General features: G+C 45.1%; 2 protein-coding genes across 6 annotated transcripts in view; one reads left to right on the forward strand and one right to left on the reverse strand.

Moving 5' to 3' along the window:
• Window positions 1-19,244, forward strand: part of LOC140722568 (uncharacterized) — a 424,481-nt gene that overhangs the window by 28,825 nt on the left and 376,412 nt on the right. The gene's annotated exons all lie outside the window — the stretch shown is intronic.
• Window positions 8,360-19,244, reverse strand: part of LOC140722576 (uncharacterized) — a 168,382-nt gene continuing 157,497 nt past the window's right edge. For 3 of the 5 annotated variants that reach the window (XM_073037292.1, XM_073037293.1, XM_073037294.1), the window contains one exon: window positions 15,365-17,482. In XM_073037292.1, coding sequence (XP_072893393.1) covers window positions 16,103-17,071 — 969 coding nt within the window. In that variant the 5' untranslated portion in view covers window positions 17,072-17,482 and the 3' untranslated portion in view covers window positions 15,365-16,102. Of the gene's footprint in view, window positions 8,432-15,364; window positions 17,483-18,825; window positions 18,952-19,244 lie in introns of those variants that run through there. The other 2 variants (XM_073037291.1, XR_012097673.1) reach the window with 2 other exon arrangements.

Here is a 19,244-nt window from a genome sequence, read left to right on the forward strand (position 1 = left end):
CAGAATGCAACTAAAATAATTAAGAAGGAAAAGATGGAACACTTAAGTGAGCTAGCCGGTAATATTAAAGAGGATACCAAATGTTTCTTCAGGTAATTATAGTGTAAAAGAAAGGCAGAAGAGGACATCGAACCACTGAAAAATGATGATGGAGAGGTAGTAATGGGCTGGGGGTGCAAGGTGATGGCAGATGAACTGAATAAGTATTGTACATCACTCTTATCTCTCGAAGACCCCGGCAGGAATATGGATGTACCAGATGTCAGTGGTCAGAATGTGTAAAGTTACGTTACTCGGGAGAAGGTTCTTGGGAAACAGAGATGGTCTGAAGGTAAATAGGTTCCCTGGATCAGATGGTGTACACCCCAGAGATCTGAAAGAGGTGGCTGAAGAGATGTGGAGGCATTAACAATGATTTTTCGAGAATCGTTAAGGAAATAAAATCCTAAGAAGTTTTTTTTTCCCCTTCACTACTCCCACTCTCGCAGTTTCACCCATCACCGACCACTTCTTCTACCCTTTTCACCCCCACACTTCTTCCTCTGACGTCTCATCTTTTTTCCCCCCAGTCCTGACGAAGGGTCTCGGCCCGAAACGTCGACTGTTTACTATTTCCCATATATGCTGCCTGGACTCCTAGGTTCCTCCAGCATTTTGTGTTTGTGTTGCTTGGATTCCCAGCATCCACAGAACGCTGCAGTTGATACAGATAAGAGACAGATAGTTCAGAGCAAACCTGCAGTCTGTAAAAGGTCTTCGATAGGTTTGGAGAACGGGCAACGAAGTCGTGGATGAAATGTACGGAAATGTACAGTGTATGCAAATGTACGGTCATGTACAATTGTGGAAGGAATAAGGGCGTAGAGAAAAAATAAATAAATGGGAGAAAATTCAAAAATCAGAGGTGCATAGGTACTTGGGAATCCTTGAGCAGGAGTCCCTAAAGGTTTGCTTGCAGATTGTGTTGATGAAGGATGACAACTGTAATGTTAGCATATAAGAACAAGGATGTGACTCTGTAGCTTTAAAACGCATTGGTCAGATTGCTCTTGGTGTATTGTGAACAGTTTACAACCTGCGAAAACAGATGTGCTCGTATTGGAGCGGGTCTGGAGAAGGTTCCTGAGCAACGAAAGGGCTAACGTATGAGGAGCGTTAGACGGCTTTGACCCTGTACTCGCTGGTCTGGAAGAAAGAGAGGGGATCTCATTGAAACCTATTAAATATTGAAAGGCCTCGACAGAGTGGCTATGAAGAAGATGCACCCTGTACTGTGTGAGTCTGGGACCAGAGGCCACGGCCTCAGTATACAGGGCATCCACTGACAGCAGAGATGAGGAGGGATTTCTTTAGTCAGGGAGTGGTGAATCTTTAGAATTTATTGCCACGGACGAAGCAGACGCCAAGTCATTGAGTGTATTTTAAATGTATGTTCAAAGACCATGGGGAGACGGCAGGAGAATGGGGTTGAGAGAGATAATCAAGTGGACACGAAAAAATGGAGGAGCAGATTCGATTGGCTGAGCAGCCTCTGCGTGAAATCTCATGCTTCATGGTCTGAAGAAGTGGCGAGTGAGGTTGCATTAGGGTTAGGGTATGGTCAGTGTATCCGCGCCTGGATTATTGTATTCAGTTTTGGTCGTTCTGCTATAGGACAGAGGAGGTTAAGCTGGAATGAGTGCATTGGAGATTTCCAGGAATGGTGCCGGTACTCGAGGGACTGAGTTCTGGAGACAGGTTGGACAGGTTGAGATTTCACACCTTGAAGTGTAGGAGATTGAGGCTGACCTTGTGCAGGTGTTCCAAACTATGAGTGTACAGAAATGGGGAATGTGTGCAGTCCTTTTCCCCTCCTTTGTGGAATCAGCAACCAGAGGGCACCGGTTTAAGGTGAGACGGGATTGATTTAATAGGGATCCCACGGGAAAATTATTAACCCACTCTCCCTTCCGGTGCATTGTTTAGCTAACACGATGAGTGCACTCTCAGGTTGGAGGAGCAACACCTCATATTACAACCCGATGGCATGAACATCTTTTCTTTTCATCAACCCAGACGCCCGTCTCCTCCATTCTGTCTCCCCACTTCTTTCTTCTCCACTGCTGATCGTCTCCCTCTGGTTCCTCTTTTACTTCTGTTTTCCCATTGTCAGCTCCCCCCGACGGTCCAAACGGGATTTCGACCAAAGATGACCGACACTTCATCTGTTCACGCAGTTTCCACTGAATCCAGCAACGCTGCGAATTATTGTTGGACACTTAAGCGAAAAGCCTCGGATACTGAGTACAAATGAAAATCATTAACAAAATATTTTTAACTTAGTTGCACTACTGCAAAGCATCAGCACCATTCTGCAATTAAATATAATATATTCAATAAAAGTTAATTTGTCGTTTTTTTCAAATTCCTATGTGATACAAGTAGTCTGAAATTATATTTATGTTAATCTTCAAGCAGACTATCATAAACAAAAGAATTCTGAGGAAGAAACACTTTAAAAAAAATGTTGTCCAGTGAGATTATAGGACAGTTAGTCTGATCTCAGTGGTCAGGAATATGTTCGGGTGTATTAAGGGTGGGTTTTTTGGGTACTGTAATTGGGGAGGATGATGAAGTAGGACAAAGTCAGCAGGATTCCTTTACAGGAAATACTGTCTGACAAATCTCTTGGAATATTTTGAGGAAATAACGGGCAAGATAGATAAAGCAGAGGCAGTGGATGTTATTTGCATGGATTGTCAGATGATCTTTAACAAGGTACCCCATGCAAGGCTGGTTGAGAGAGCAAGGAGGCATGGGATCCAAGAGGACGTTGCTTTGTGGATCCAGAACTGGCTTGCCACAGAAGGCAAAGAGTGGTTGCAGACGGGTCATATTCTGCATGGAGGTCGGTGACCAGTGGTGTGCCTCAGGGATCTGTTCTGGGACCCCTACTCTTCGTAATTTTTATAAATGTCCTGGCTGAAGAAATGGAGGGATGGTTTATTAAGTTTGCTAATGACACAAATGTTGTGGGTGCTGTGGATAGTGTGGAAGGATGATAGAGGTTACAGTGGGACATTGACAGGATGCAAAACTGGGCTGAGAAGTGGCAGATGGAGTTCAACCCAGATAAGTGTGAGGTGGTTCATTTTGGTAGGTCAAATATGATGGCAGAATATAGCATTAATGCTAAGACTCTTGACAGTGTGGAGAATCAAAGGGATCTTGGTGTCCGAGTCCATAGGACACTCAAAGCTGCAACGCAAGTTGGCTCCGTGGTTAAGAAGGCATACATCAACCATTGGACTGAGTTTAAGAGCCGTGACTTAATGTTTGCAGCTATATAGGACCCTGATCAGACGCATTTTGGAATACTGTGCGCAGTCTTGGTCGCCTCACTACAGGAAGGACGTGGAAGCCATAGAAAAGTTGCTGAAGTGATTTACAACGATGTTGCCTGGATTGGGGAGAATTCCTTATGAGAAGAAGTTGAATGAACTCGGCCTTTTCTCCTTGGAGTGACGGTGGATGAGAGATGACCTGATAGATGTGTATAAGATGATGAGAGGCATCGATCATGGGGTTTGTCAGAGGCTTTTCCCCCAGGACTGAAATGACTACACGAGAGGGCACAGTTTAAATGTGCTTGGAAGTAGGTACAGAGGAGATGTCAGGGGTAAGATTTTTACGCAGAGAGTGGTGAGTGTGTGGAATGGGCTGCCGGCGGTGGTGGTGGAGGCCGAAATGATAGGGTCTTTTAAGAGACTCCTGGATAGGTACATGGAGCTCAGAAAAATAGAGGGCTATGGGTAAGCCTAGGTATTTCAAAGGTAAGGACATGTTTGGCACAGCTTTATGGGACGAACGGCCTATATTGTGCTGCAAGATTTTTATGTTTCTATGCTTCCCAGTTCCTGCATGTGAGGCTGCTTAACAAGATCACAGCTCATGGAGTTACAGGAAAGATACGTGTTTGGATCGAAGATTGGCTGACTGACAAGGGAGACAGGGTCAGAATAATGTGGGCATTTCTGTTTTGCTGTCGGTATCTAATGGCGTTCTGTAGGGGTCAGTAATGAGACCGCATCTTTTCATGTTAAATGTGAATGATGTGGATAATGGAATTGATACCTTGGTGACGAACTTTGCAGTTGATACAAGGATACGTACGGGGCAGGTAGTTTAGACAGAAGTGGGAGTCTGCAGAAGGACTTCGATAGGTTTGCAGAAGAGGCAACGAAGTGGCGGATGTAACAGTGTGTATGCAAGGGAACGGTCATGTACAATTTGTAGAAGGAATAGGGGCGTAGAAAAAAAAGGGAGAAAATTCAAAAATCAGAGGTGCATAGGTACTTGGGAGTCGTTGAGCAGGAGTCCCTGTTGTTTTGCTCGCAGATTGTGTTGATGAAGGATGACAACAGTAATGTTAGCATATAAGAACAAGGATGTGACACTGTAGCTTTGTAACTCATTGGTCAGATCGCTCTCGGTGTATTGTGAACAGTTTCCGACCTCCTATCTGAGAAACAGATGTTCTCGTATTAGAACGGGTCCGGAGAAAGTTCATGAGAATGATTCCAGGAATGAAAGTTTTAACGAATGAGGAGTGTTAGATAGCTTTGATCCTGTACTCGCTGGTCTAGAAGAAAGAGAGGGGATCTCATTGAAGCCTGTTAAGTATTGAAAGGCCTCGACAGAGTGGCTGTGAAGAAGATGCACCCTGTGCTGTGTGAGTCTGGGACCAGAGGACAGCCCTCAATGTATAGGGCATCCACTGACAGCAGAGATGAGGAGGAATTTCTGTAGTCAGGGAGAGGTAAATCTTTGGAATTCATTGTCACGGACGGAGTAGACGCCAAGTCATAGAGTGTATTTTAAAAGGATGTTCGAAGATTATGGGGGGAAGACGGGAGAAAGAGGTTGAGAGGGATAATCAATTGGACACGAAGAAATGGCGGAGCAGACTCGATTGGCTGACAGATCTGTCTCACATCTCATGGCTTATGGTCTGAAAAAGAGGCTAGTGAGGTTGCATTAGGGTTAGGGTATTGTTAGGGTATCCACTCCTGGATTATAGTATTCAGATTTGTTCGTTCTGCAAAATGAGAGAGGACGTCAGGCTGGAATGAGTGCAGCGGGGATTTACGAGAATGGTGCCGGTACTTGAGGGACTGAGTTCTGGAGAGAGGTTGGGCGGGTTGGGACTTCACACCTTGAAGTGCAGGAGATTGAGGTGACATTATGCAGGTGTTCCAAACTATGAGTGTACAGAAATGGGGGATGTGTGCAGTCCTTTTCCCCACTTTTGTGGAATCAACAACCAGAGGGCACCGGTTTAAGTTGAGAGAGGATTGATTTAATAGGGATCCCACGGGAAATTATTAATCCATTCTCCCTTCCGGTTCATTGTTTAACTAACACGATGAGTGCACTCTCAGGTTGGAGGGGCAACACCTCATATTTCTTCCGGGTCGTTTACAACCCGATGGCATAAACATCGATATATTTAACTACTATCTCCTCCTTTTCTTTTCCTCAACCCACACGGCCTTCTCCTCCATTCTGTCTCCTCACTTCTCTCTTCTCCATTCCGGATCGGATCTCTCTGGTTCCTGTTTTACTTCCTTTTTCTCCCTATTGTCCGCTCTCCTCTGCTATCAGATTCCTCCTTTTCAGCCCTTTGCATTTTCCACCTACCACCTCACAGCGTCTCACTTCATCTCCCACCTCGCCCACACACTCACCTTCACTCTTATCTGGCTTCACCTATCATCTACCAGCTTGGACACTTTCCACTTCCCGCACCATCTTATTCCGGCCTCCCCACTTCCAGTCCTGATGAAGGATCTCGGCAGGAAATCTCTGTTTTGCTTTACCCCCTCTATAGAAGCTACCTGACCTCCTGACTTCCTCCAACATTTTGTGTCTGTTACTCTGCATCTCCAACATCTGCAGAATCTCATTGGGACAGAGAGCAGAATGCAGAGACTACATCGGGTCTCACTAATGTCGAGGAGGCCACACCTGGAAAACTGAAAACAGTAGATGACCCCAACAGGCACGATGTTGAAAAGTTGCCTCATATGGAAGGACTGTTTAGGACCCTGACTAGTGGTGAGGAGAGATTTAGGGGCATCTCTGGCACTTCATCCACTTGCAGTTGGCGTCCAGCCCCTACACCACTCTTTATCGCTGTAAACCTCTCCCTTTTGTGGACAACACTGCCACTTGGTGGTGATTTACCACAATAACAGGACCCCCTGATTTGTGGACTCCATTGTCACCAGGTGGCGCTCTGCCGCAATAACTCTGAGAGACAGAAATGTGACGCTGCAGCCTGCTGAAATGTTTCTTCAAGATTCAGGGTTGTTTAATTCCATTTCCAGCAGACACGTGTAAATGATGTCGAAATAATTATTACTCCGGCTCCAATATAGCACAAAAAACACAACAGTAACAACATATATCCACAGCTTATATACTGTGCACGGACTGATTGTATGTCCATAAAGTGACGCTCGGCATAGGATGCCTGCATATAAGATGACAGACAGGAAATGATAAAGTAGAGGTGTTTGGTGGTGTGGAAGGGTGGGTTAGAGGGTAGAGATATTTATCAGCTTTACTGCTTGGGAAAAGTAGCTGTCTCAGAGGCTGGTAGTCCTGGTGAGGATCCTGCGCATCTACCCACCAATGAGAGTGAGATGAATAGTCCATGAGTGGGATGGGTGGAGGTAGATTGTGAAAATTAGATTGGTGCTTGATCTCAAGAGAGGGCATTTGGAAAATACTAATGAGATGCTTTTAGAATACCTTGTAATTGTGCCCTCTTGAGAAATGTTGATTCTGGATTGGGTGTTGTCCAAAGAACCAAATTTGATTAGGGAACTTACGGTAAAGGAACCATGTTGACGCTGTAATCATAACATGTTACAATTCACCCTGCACTTTGAGAGGGGAAAGGTACAACAAGATGCATCTTTATTAGTGGAGTGAGGGGAACTACGGAGGCACTGGAGAGGAGATTACTAAAGTTGATTGGAAGGGGACACTAGCAGGGATGATGGCAGAATAGCAATGGCTGGAGTTGCTCCACTTGACAGCCTCAAAGTTGAAGAGAAACACATATTATTCCAACTGCATAGCTCCAACCTGAAGGCATGAATATCGATTTCTCCTTCCAGTAAAAAAAAAATCACAGCTCATCACCTTTCCTTCTACTTTCCCCCGAGTAACGTAACTTTACACATTCTGACCACTGACATTTGGGACTTCGATACTCCTGCCAGCGTCTTCCAAAGAGTACGATACTGATTCAGTACATCAGCCATCACCTTGCACCCCCACCCCATTACTACCTCTCCAGCATCATTCTCCAGTGGTTTGATACCCATTTCTGCCTCTCTTTTACACTGTATGTACCTGAAGAAAAAATGATATTCTCTTGAATATTAGTGGCTAGTTCAGCTAAGTATTCCATCTTTTCCTTTTTAATGATTTTAGTTGTATTCTGTTCATTTTTAAAAGCTTCCCAATCCTCTAACTTCCCAGTATTTTTTGTTCTGTGCACTCTCTTTGTTTTAAATGTTGTCTTTGGTTTCTCTTATCAGCCACGGTTTTGTCACCTTACCTTTAGCATACCACTTCCTCTCTGTGACTTCCGAATTGCTTCCAGAAATTCCAGCCATTGTTGCTCTGTTTTAATCCCTGCCCGTGTTCTTTTCAAATCAATTTTGACAATGTTTTCTCTCATGCCTCTCTAATTCTCTTTATTCCACATCTGTCTTTAGTTTCTCCTTCTCTAATGTCGGGGTGAATTTGATCAGATTAAGATCTCTTGTCCCGAAGGGTTCCTTGAACTCAAGTGACCTAATTAATTCCGGTTCATTACAACACCCAATCCAGAATAGCTGATCACCAAGTGGGCTCAACCACGATCTGCTCTAAGAAAAAGCATCTTGTAGGCATTCTAGGAATTCCTCCTCTTCAGACCAACACCATCCTGATTTTCCTAATCTCCTGCATGGCAATCCCCCATGACTATTGTAACATTGCCCTTTTGGCACTCATTTTCTATCTCTCATTGTAATTTGTGGACCACATACTTACTACTGTTTTGGGGTCACTATACAATTCCCATCAGGGATTTTTTTTGCACATTTGCTGTTCTTTAATTCTACTCACAGATTCTACACTGCCCAACCCTATGCAACCTCTTATCTAATGATTTTATTTAATATTTTACCAACAGAGCCACACAACCCAACGGCCGGCTTGTTATTTCACTAAACATATAAATATCTGGAAAACAGGAAGACCTGCAGATGCAAGAAATCAAGAGAAATTCACACAGAGTGCTGGAGAAGCTTAGCAGGTCAGGCAGCATCTATGGATGGGAAACAACATTTCCGGCCATGACCCTTCACCGGGACTCGTGATAACCACGTATCTGAAAAATCAACAAGCTAAAACAACAGAAAGTAGTGCAATATTGGGAAAACCTTTGACAAAATTTATTTCAAGGCTTTAAAAAACTGCCGAACAGAGCTCAATAGTTAACAAATACAACAAAGGCAATAAACACTTCCATCAATACCGGCATTGACCTTTTTTAATGAAAATATCTTAGTCCCATTTCGATCAGAAAATTTACAAAGTAAGAACTGAAATGACAAGTTTAGAAAAGACTATTTACACTCAAACCCACTGAAATTAACACGACCTTGGACAGAAGGAGGAAGAGGAATAACACAAATGAGAAAAAAAAATCACATAAGACCATAAGACAGAGGAGCAGAATCGGCCATTCGGCCCATCGAGTTTGCTCCACCATTTCATCATGAGCTGATCTAATCTGCCCTTCAGTCCCATTCCCCCACCTTCTCACCATAACATTTGATGCCCTGACTACTCAGATACCTATCAATCTCTGCCTTAAACACACCCAATGACTTGGCCTCCACTGCTACCCGTGGCAGCAAATGCCACAGATTCACCACTCTCTGACTAAAAAAAAATTATTCGCATCTCTGTTCTGAATGGGCGCCCTGTAAACCTTAAGTCATGCCCTCTTGTACTAGACTCCCCCGGTCACTCTCGAAATTGCATTCAGCAACGGGTATGGGCAAATATCCAGCCTACAGCTTATTGAAACTTTCTCCCAAAATGTGAACCCGGTCGTGTGTTACAAGGTTAGATTACTGAGTGAATCCCTTCCCATATTCACAGCAGGTGAACGGCCTCTCCCCAGTGGAACACAATGATGCAGCCTTGGTGGAGACGGTTGAGAGAATCTCTTCCCAAAGTTTGTGCGGACGATCGGCCTCTAAGTGATGTGAACTCGCTGGTGTTTTAATAGATGAGATGATCGTGTGAATGCCTTCCCACATTCACAGGTCGAAGGCCTCTCCCCAGTGGAACTCACTTGTATGCCAGCAGATCAGATGACTGAGTGAATCCCTTCTCACAATCTGAGCGGGTGAAATCCCTCTCTGCTGTGTGAACTGACTGGTGAGTCACTAGGTGAGATGATTTGGTGAATCCCTGTCCACAGTCTGAGTAGGTGAACAGCCTCTCCCCAGTGTGAACTCGCTGGTGACTCTGTAGGTTGAAAGATCGAGTGAATCCATTCCCACAGTCTGGGCAGGTGAACAGCTTCTCCCCAGTGTGAACATGATGGTGTCTCTGTAGGTTAGATGACTGAGTGAATCTCTTCCCACAGACTGAACAGGTGAAATCCCTCACTGCAGTGTGAACTGACTGGTGAGTCACTAGGTGAGATGATGTGGTGAATCTCTTCCCACAGTCTGAGCCACACAACCCCATCAGTTCCATTATCCAGATTACTGACAAACCATGTGAGAAGTAGCGGACCGAATACTGACCCCTGAAGACCACAAGTCACTGCTGGCCAACCAGAAAAGGCCCCTTTTATTCCCACTCACTGCCTCTTGGCTGTCAGCCATTCCTCTATCCATGCCAGTATTACTTCTGACTTTTATCCTGTTAAGCAGTTTCATGTGTGACACCTTATCAGATGCCTTCTGAAAAGCCAAGTAAATGATATCCACCGCCTCTCGTTTGTCCATCCTGCTTATGACTTCCTCGAAGATCTGTAACAGACTTGTCAGGCAAGATTTCCCTGTACAGAACCTATGCTGGCTTTGACTTATTATATCATTAGTCTCCTAGTACCCCAAAACCTCATCTGTTATCATGACTCCACGCTTTCCCAGCCACTGAGGTTAGGCCTACTGGACTAGAATTTGCTTTACTTTGCCTTCCTCCCTTCTCAAAGAGTTGATTGACATTTGCAATCTTCCTGTCCTCCAGGACTATGCCAGGATCAAGTGATTCTTGACAGGTCATGACCGATGCATCTGTTATCTCTCCAGCAACCTCTCTCAGGACTCTGGGATGTAGCCCATCTTGTCCAGGTGACTTATCCACTTTAAGAACCGGAGTTTGCCTAGCACGTTTTCCTTTGTAATAGCAATGGCACTCACTCCTGCTCCCTGACACTCACGGATCTCTGGCACACTGGTGGCGTCTTCCACAGACAAGACAGATGCAAAGTACCTATCAAGTTCATCTACCATCTCTTCCCCATTTGTACCCCATGAGCATCATTTTCCAGTGGTCCAATATCAACACTCGCCTCCCTTTCGTATATTTTATAACTGGTTTATATTATTGTATAATTTGCTGTCATATTTCACCTTTCCCCTTATAGCTTTTATTTTAAATTTGCCTGTTGTTGGATGTTAAAAGCTACCCAATTATCCAACTTACTACTCACTTTTAATACTTTATATGCTTTTATACAGTCCTTAACTTCCTTTGTCAGCCACGATAGCCTAGCCCCGCTGTTTGAGAACTACGTCTGTGGGACATATCTATCCTGCACATTATGAACTATTCCCAGAAACGTCAGCAATTTCTGCTCTGGCGTCATCTCCACCAGCATCCTCCAATCCACCTGGGGAATCACCTCTCTCACGCCTCTGAAATTCCCTTTCATTCCATTGCGATACTACGCATGTGACCTGTGCTTGTCCCTCACAAATTGCAGTAGGAATTCAATTATATTATGATCACTGCCTTCTAATGGTTCCTTTACATTAACCTCCCTAATAAGATCTGGGTTATTACACAGCACCCAATGTAAGATAGCAGTTCCCCGAGCAGGCTCAACCATCAGCTGCTCTAAAAAGCCATTTCGTTTGCATTCAATACATCCCCTCTTTTACGATCTCACGCCAATCTGACTTTCCCAATCCTCCTGCAGGTTGAAGTCACCCACTACAGTTGTGTCATTAAATTTATTACATAAATGCCAAACATTCAGCAGTACCTGGGGCAGAAGTGAGGATACATGATTTTACCAAGGAGAGAAGGTGTTTTTGAAGCTGAAAGGCCTGAAGGTAGATAAGACACCGCAGAGTTCAGAAAGAGGTAGCTGAAGAGATTGTGAAGGCATTAGAGTCATAAAACACTACAACACAGGAAAATGCCATTCGGCCAGTCTAGTCCGTGCTAAAGCATTCATCTTCCGAGTTCCAACTACTTTCACCTGGACCATAGCCCTCCATATCCTTCTCATCCAGTGACCTAAGCAAACTTCTCTTAAAGATTACAATCGTCCCTGCCACTTGCTCTGGCAGCTCGGTGCACACTCTCCCCGCCTCTGAATGAAGAAGTTCCCCCTTAGTTTTCTCTTCAAGTGATGAGTAATGATCTATCAGAAATCACTAGATTTTGGAACGGTTCTGGTGGACCAGAAATTTGCAAATGTCACTCCACTCTTTAAGAAGAGAGGGGCACAAGAAAGAAAATTATTGGACTGTTAGTCTGACCTTAGTGGTCAGGAAGATGTTAGAGTGTACTAAGAGTGTGTTTTTTGGGTACTGTAATTGGGGAAACATGATGAAGTAGGCCAAAGTCAGCCGGATTGTTTCGAGGAAATCTTGACTGACAAATCTCTTGGAATACTTTGCGGAAATAACAGGCAAGATAGATAAAGCAGAGGCAGTGTATGTTGTTTGCTCGGATTTTCAGATGATCTTCAACAAGGTACCCCATGCAAGGCTTATTGAGAAAGTAAGGAGGCATGGGATCCAAGGGCACATTGCTTTGTGCATCCAGAACTGGCTTGCTCACAGAAGACAAAGAGTGGTTGTAGACTGGTCATATTCTGCATGGAGGTCGGTGACCAGTGGTATGCCTCAGGGATCGGTTCTGGGACCCCTACCCTTAGTGACTTTTATAAATGACCTGGATGAGGAAGTGGAGATATGGGTTAGTAAATTTGCTGATGACACAAAGGTTGGGTTAGGTTGCAGGGGGATATTGATCGTCTGCAAACCTGGGCTGAGAAGTGGCAAATGGAGTTCAACCCAAAGAAGTGTGATGTGGTTCGTTTTCTTCGGTCAAATATGATAGAATATTGGCAGTGGGGACGGAGTCCATAGGACACTCAAAGCTGCTATGTAGGTTGACTCTGTGGTTAAGAAGCCATACTGTGCATTGGCCCTAATCAACCGTAGGCTTGAGTTTAAAAGCCGAGGTGTAATGTTGCAGCTATATAGGACTTTGGTCAGACCCCACTTGGAGTACTCTGCTCAGTTCTGGTCGCCAAATTACAGGAAGGATGTGGAAGCCATAGAAAGGGTGCTGAGGAGATTTACGAGGATGTTGTCTGGATTGGGGTACATGCCTTTTGAGAATAGGTTGAGTGAACTCAGTCTTTTCTCCTTGGAGTGATGGAGGATGAGAGGTGACCTGATGGAGCTGTTCAAGAAAATGAGAGACATTGATCGTGTGGATAGTTCGAGGCTTTTTCCCAGGGCTGAAATTGCTAGCACGAGAGGGCATAGTTTGAAGATGCTTGGAAGTAGGTACAGAGGAGAGTCAGGGGTAAGTTTTTTACACAGAGAGTGGTGAGTGCTTGGAATGGGCTGCCGGCAATGGTGGTGGAGGCGGACACGATAGAGTCTTTTAAGAGACTCCTGGATAGGTACACGGAGCTGAGAAAAATAGAGAACTGTCGGTAACCCTTGGCATTTCTAGAGCAAGGACATGTTCGGCATCGCTTTGTGAGCCAAAGGGCCTGTAACGTGCTGCAGGTTTTCTATGTTTCTAAGGTGCTGCACGTGAGGCTGCTGAACAGGATCACAGCTCATGGAATTACAGGAAAGAAACTTGTACTGACAAGGGAGAAAGAGTCAGAATAATGTGGGCAATTCTGTTTTGCTGTCGGTAACTAATGCTGTTCTGCAGGGGTCAGTATTGAGACCGCATCGTTTCATGTTAAATCTGAATGATATGGATGACGGAATTGATACCTTGGTGACGAACATTGCAGTTGATACAAAGATAGGTACGGGACAGGTAGTTTAGAGCAAAGCGGGAGTCTGCAGAAGGACTTCGATAGGTCTGGAGAATGCCAGCAAAGTAGCAGTTGAAATACAGTGTATGCAAGTCATATACATTTGGTAGAAGTAATTGGGCGTAGAAAAAAAATAAATGGGAGAAACTTGAAAAAATTAGAGGTGCATAAGTGCTTGTGAGTCCTTGAGCAAGAGGCCCTAAAGGTTTGCTTGCAGATGGAGTTGATTAAGGATGACAACTGCAATGTTAGCAATATAAGAGCAAGGATGCGATACTATAGCTTTATAACGCATTGGGCAGATCACTGTTGGTGTATGGTGAGCAGATTCCGACCTGTACTTCCGACTTATTATCTGAGCAAAGGATGTGCTCGTATTGGAGTGGGTCCGGAGAAGTTTCAAAGAATGATTCCAGGAAGACCAAGAGTGGATGACCTGGATGAGGAAGTACGTGGGAAGGGATTCACTCAGTCATCCAACCCACAGAAATTTATCAATATCCACTGCTGCTGATTTCCACACACAAATAAATCAAAAGGGATATGCCCAATCAAATCGATAATTAATCGATCAATAGCCCCCAAACAAAACGGCACAGCCGGACACATAACAGGGGACTTTACATCCCACAACACTGGATTCAGTAATGAAACCCGTGATTAATGTTGTTGTCCCTCTCAAATCATAAGAAACGCACATTAAGGTGCATTTAAATGCGAGCGCATCCCACAGGTGACGTCACACAAAACCCCCTCGCGCCTGACGTCACGCATGGGCTTCCCACATCGGGATCTGCCCTTACGTGCACAGCGTCTTACGTCATCCATGCGCTGGTGAGCTCGGGCTTTATCAGTTTAATAGCTGGGCTAATAATCACGTGACCAGCCCTTCCCCACTGCTGTCAACAGAGGATTCAGGGGCTGCGCTATTCCCATTGGTGCAAAGCGATGTCAATCACTTGTTACCACCAGTCGCAGAGGTGGACAAGTTCAGAGGGCGTTACCCCCGCTGAGTTCGCCTCCCGCTCCGGCCTCAAACTCCACATCACAACGGAGTAAATGTCCGTTTTTTGATTTATTTCCATTTTCCTCCAAGGGAACTTGGGGGGTTTGTGAAGCGTCTTCTGTGGCCGGAGTCTGATGTGTCGCCGGGAGGTAGGAGCAGACCGCTCGGCCCGTCGGTTTGATGCCAGTTCCCTGGGGAGGGAGAGGAGGGATTTTATTGAAAGGAAAAAGATGGTGTGTCCCGGTGGAAATCTGTGGAAATGTCTGAACCCACGCTGGTGGCGAGCAGAGGGATTCACATTGGGGGCGAAACACCGGCAGACGGTTGACCTGCAAGTGGGGCCAATGACAGGGGTAGGAGGTGAGTGGTTGGGGCAACACGGGGCTACAGAAGATGGACATTTTTTGCACAGAGGATTAACAAAGTGGTTAGAGAGTATTTGTTATAGAGAGTGCAATGAAGTTTCAATAGACCGATCCCTGAAATGGTTGGGTCATCATATGAAGAAAAATCAAATGTGATAACCCTTTCATTTAGAGAATCGAGGACTGAGAGATGAACACATTGAAATGCACATCATTACCGGTTGAAACAGGGATCCCAGTCTCTGAAAAAGGGGGTGGATGCCTATATTTTATAATAAAACCCCTATTGTTTTACCTTTACCTCCTCTCCCAGTTTTATGCTTGCCCTGGTCCTTCACACCCCCTTACCTGCTTAAGATTCAGCCCAGTAGCAACAGTCAGCAATTCATTCTTTTTGGCTTTTCCTAATGCCTCAGGGGTTGGCGCTTCCAGAAATTTTTAAATGTCCACTGCTGCTGATTTCCACACACAAATAAATCAAAAGGGATTTCCCCAATCAAATCGATAATTCTTCGATCAATTGCCCCCAAATTTGTTCATATCCCAGACGCACGCCCCAAATTTGTTACGAACCATAATGCTTTAGAAACAAGCCAGCAGCAATAGACTACACCTGGAGTCTGGTTTTGATGTTAAATCTGTCTTTATTAGAATCTACTTGTAATATTGCAACTTAAAGAAGATAAACAGAAGTTAACAGTGTTAAGTTTATAAATGTGTGTAAATATAACTCCCAAACTATTGAGCTCGGGGGAAACAAGGCTTGGAGTCTTGAGATGGTAAAGTATGAAAGTTCAGTTCAACTACAGAATAGGCGATCAGAGAGAGAGATTTGTAATCCAGGGTAAATGGTGAGAGAACGCAAATATCTAGAATTCCACAGGTTCCACAGTGGTAAAACAAGAGAACAGTCACTGTAGATTTTATTCGTCATCGCTTCAAATCCACATACAAATTATCACCGAAAGTGACTTGTCACAAGGTGTGTTGTCTTCAAGTGAACAACCACACCACAGCCAGGCAAGGGTTAACACATAAGTGGTCTCCACAGGATGCGCCAAATCCGATCCACTCCTATGGATCAAACAAGGTGACAACCACACATTCGATGTACGGTGAATGGATAATTAACCCACCCTTGTGGGCATAGGAAAGTTCCAAACAGTGACCCTTGGCCACTAGTTCCCTGGTTTCAATCCTTCCATTTTTCCTCCTTCATCTCTATCTGTCTCTGAGTGTCTGTGTCCTCGGTTAAAACTAAACAAGCTGCGAGCGATGTAAACAAGCTGCAAGTCAGACTGATTCACCTTCTTAATCTCTCTCTCTTAAAATGACAGTCCACAGCAAACGAAACCCAAGGATTCATAACAACGGCCAGTCCCCACTGTGAACTGACTCATATGCCAGTAGTTGTGATGACTGAGTGAATCCTATCCCACAGTCTAAGCAGGTGAATGGCTTCTCCCCAGTGTGAACTCGCTGATGATTCTGTAGGTTGGATGACTGAGTGAATCCCTTCCCACAGACTGAGCAGGTGAATGGCCTCTCCCCAGTGTGAACTCGCTGATGATTCTGTAGGTTGGATGACTGAGTGAATCCCTTCCCACAGACTGAGCAGGTGAATGGCCTCTCCCCAGTGTGAACTCGCTGGTGTCTCTGTAGGTGGGATGACAGTATGAATCCCTTCCCACAGACTGAGCAGGTGAATGGCTTCTCCCCAGTGTGAACTAGCTGATGTACCAGTAGGTTGGATGACTCAGTGAAGCCCTTCCCACAATCTGAGCAGGTGAATGGCCTCTCCCCAGTGTGAACTCGCTGATGTACCAGTAGGCTGGATGACTGAGTGAATCCCTTCCCACATTCTGAGCAGGTGAATGGCTTCTCCCCAGTGTGAACTCGCTGATGACTCTGTAGGTGGGATGACAGTATGAATCCCTTCCCACATTCTGAGCATGTGAATGGCTTCTCCCCAGTGTGAACTCGCAGATGTACCAGTAGGTTGGATGACTGAGTGAAGCCCTTCCCACAGTCTGGGCAGGTGAATGGCCTCTCCCCAGTGTGAACTCGCTGATGTACCAGTAGGTTGGATGACCGGGTGAATCCCTTCCCACAGACTGAGCAGGTGAATGGCTTCTCCCCAGTGTGAACTCGCTGATGAATCTGTAGGTTGGATGACTGAGTGAATCCCTTCCCACAGAATGAGCAGGTGAATGGCCTCTCCCCAGTGTGAACTCGCTGATGTTCCAGTAGGGTGGATGACTGAGTGAATCCCTTCCCGTAGACTGTGCAGGTGAATGGCTGCCCCCTGGTGTGAACACGTTGTTGTGCCATTAGGTCAGATGACCGAGAGAATCGCTTCCCCGAAATTCAGCAGATGACCAGCCTCTGCCCAGTGTAGTGTGATCTGACTGGTGTGTCCACAGGTGGGAAGACAGACTGAATCCTTTCTCACACACAGAACAGATGAATAGCCTTGCCCAGTGTGATCTTGCTGATGTACCTTCAGTTGAAATGACCGAGTGAATCCATTCCCACTGTCTGAGCAGGTGAACGGCCTTTCTCCTGTGTAAAATGCCGGGCTTGCTAGTTGTTCAAATGACCAAGTGAATCCCTCCCCACAGTCTGAGCAGGAAGGATGGCAATTGAATCCCTCGCTCCACTTCTTAAATATCCAGACAGAGACATCAAAACTGGCGTGCCGTGTTTGAGATTCCTGGAGACGAATTCCTTCTCATTTTTAACCTGTAAAAGATTTACAAAATCCATCAATGGATGTAGGACAACATTTCAGATGAGATTACTTGAGTTGCCAAGGTTTGATTTGGTATCGCACTGTTACAGTGAAGTTAAACCCAAGTTGGAAGAGAAATCATCTCCTGACTGGGCAGAGTGCTGGTATCTGGAATGACCATCAATCCCCATATGTGTTTCAAGTTCCAACTCCTTAAAGTGCAGGGTTACAAGCTGCAGCTGGATGCATTTCTTGTAAGTGAGGGCATCAGGGACACTACAGGTCTCCCCATCTTCCCTCCAATACCCCCTCTAATTTGTAATAACCAGTGTGTACATAAGTCTTGCACTGTGCATTTTTTTTACCCAGTGACAAGATGTGCACAGTGATTTTTTTATAGAGAGGTATTCATTTTCACAGTGAGCAAATCACTGTCAACAGGAACTTTGATCTCCTCTGGGTTCGATCCAGTTCATCTGCACACTCACACAACCTATGTAGCTGGCCTGTAATGAGTAATGAAGGATTTTCTCACCAAGGTTTTTGCATATTGTCCATATGTGGTTTACTTGCTAAGTTACGCTTTAAAAAGTCAGATTTCCAAATATCACTTCACTTCTTCCCACTTGCAAATTCTCCAGCAACTTTTGCAACACCAGAATACACACAAGTATCACCAGTTTCTATATTCCCCTGAAGCCTCCCCCAATGACTGACAGTGGTGAACTCAGTGATGGCAATTCCAATGAATATGAAGGGAAGGGCAGTAGTCTGTCTCACTGGAGTCTGGCACATGTGTAATGTGAAAGCTATTTGCTGCCCAGGGCAAAGGTGTTTGATATCATTATGTACTCAGAGAGAATGGGTCAAAACATGCTCTCACGGGTAGAAAAGTCCAGAACAAGAGGAGGTAGAACAAGCAACAGACACGAAATGCTGGAGAAACTCAGCAGGCCAGGCAGCATCTATGGAAAAGAGTACTAATGCTGAATTTCGCCGGCATTTTGTGAGTGTGTTGCTTGGATTTCCAGCATCTTCAGATTTTCTCTTATTAGTGATTGGAGGTAGAACAAAGGTGATTTTCTCAACTGGTGATGTAAAAGATTTTGTTCCCTTTCTCTCAGTTCCTAATCCTTGCCTTTATTATAGCTGGAGCTCAGCTCTGTCTGAAAGATCCATCGGTTCCCATTCACTCTGCAGCCGGAAGCTCCCCAGGGCCCGTGTATGGATCGTGGTGCTGAGAGACAGGGACGAGAGCAGGACTGTCCCGGGATTGTTGGCCACGGTGTCCGGATTTCACAGGAATTGCTGTGAATTCAGTGTTTAAGATAAAAACACGGAGAATCGTTCTTACCAGCACCCGACATTTTCAAGGCCTTCTGTGTACTGCACGCATGCGTGATACTTGGGGACGTCCTCAGCCTGACGCCGGCGCATTTCATCGGCACTTCAGCACCAGCAAAATTCTTAACGCATGGCCCTATGGGTAATCACGGTGCCATTAACCATTTCCGCAAGCACCGGTTCAATGTCCATACCTCATTCTTTTCGTGTGTATAGAAAAAAATTTGCAGCCGTTTTAACGCAGAAAGCGGCTCCCATAAGCGATATACTCAATATCAACGTGTATCTAATGCCAAAGTAAAATGCAGATATAAAACACAGGAGATTCTGCAGTTGCTGGAAATACAGACACACACACACAAAACGCTGGAGGAACTCTGCAATTCAGAGAGCAACTAAGAAGCAGTGTATACAGGCTAGGCATGCAGA

Source organism: Hemitrygon akajei, unplaced genomic scaffold, assembly GCF_048418815.1.
Source record: "Hemitrygon akajei unplaced genomic scaffold, sHemAka1.3 Scf000080, whole genome shotgun sequence".
NCBI classification, from domain to species: Eukaryota; Metazoa; Chordata; class Chondrichthyes; order Myliobatiformes; family Dasyatidae; genus Hemitrygon; species Hemitrygon akajei.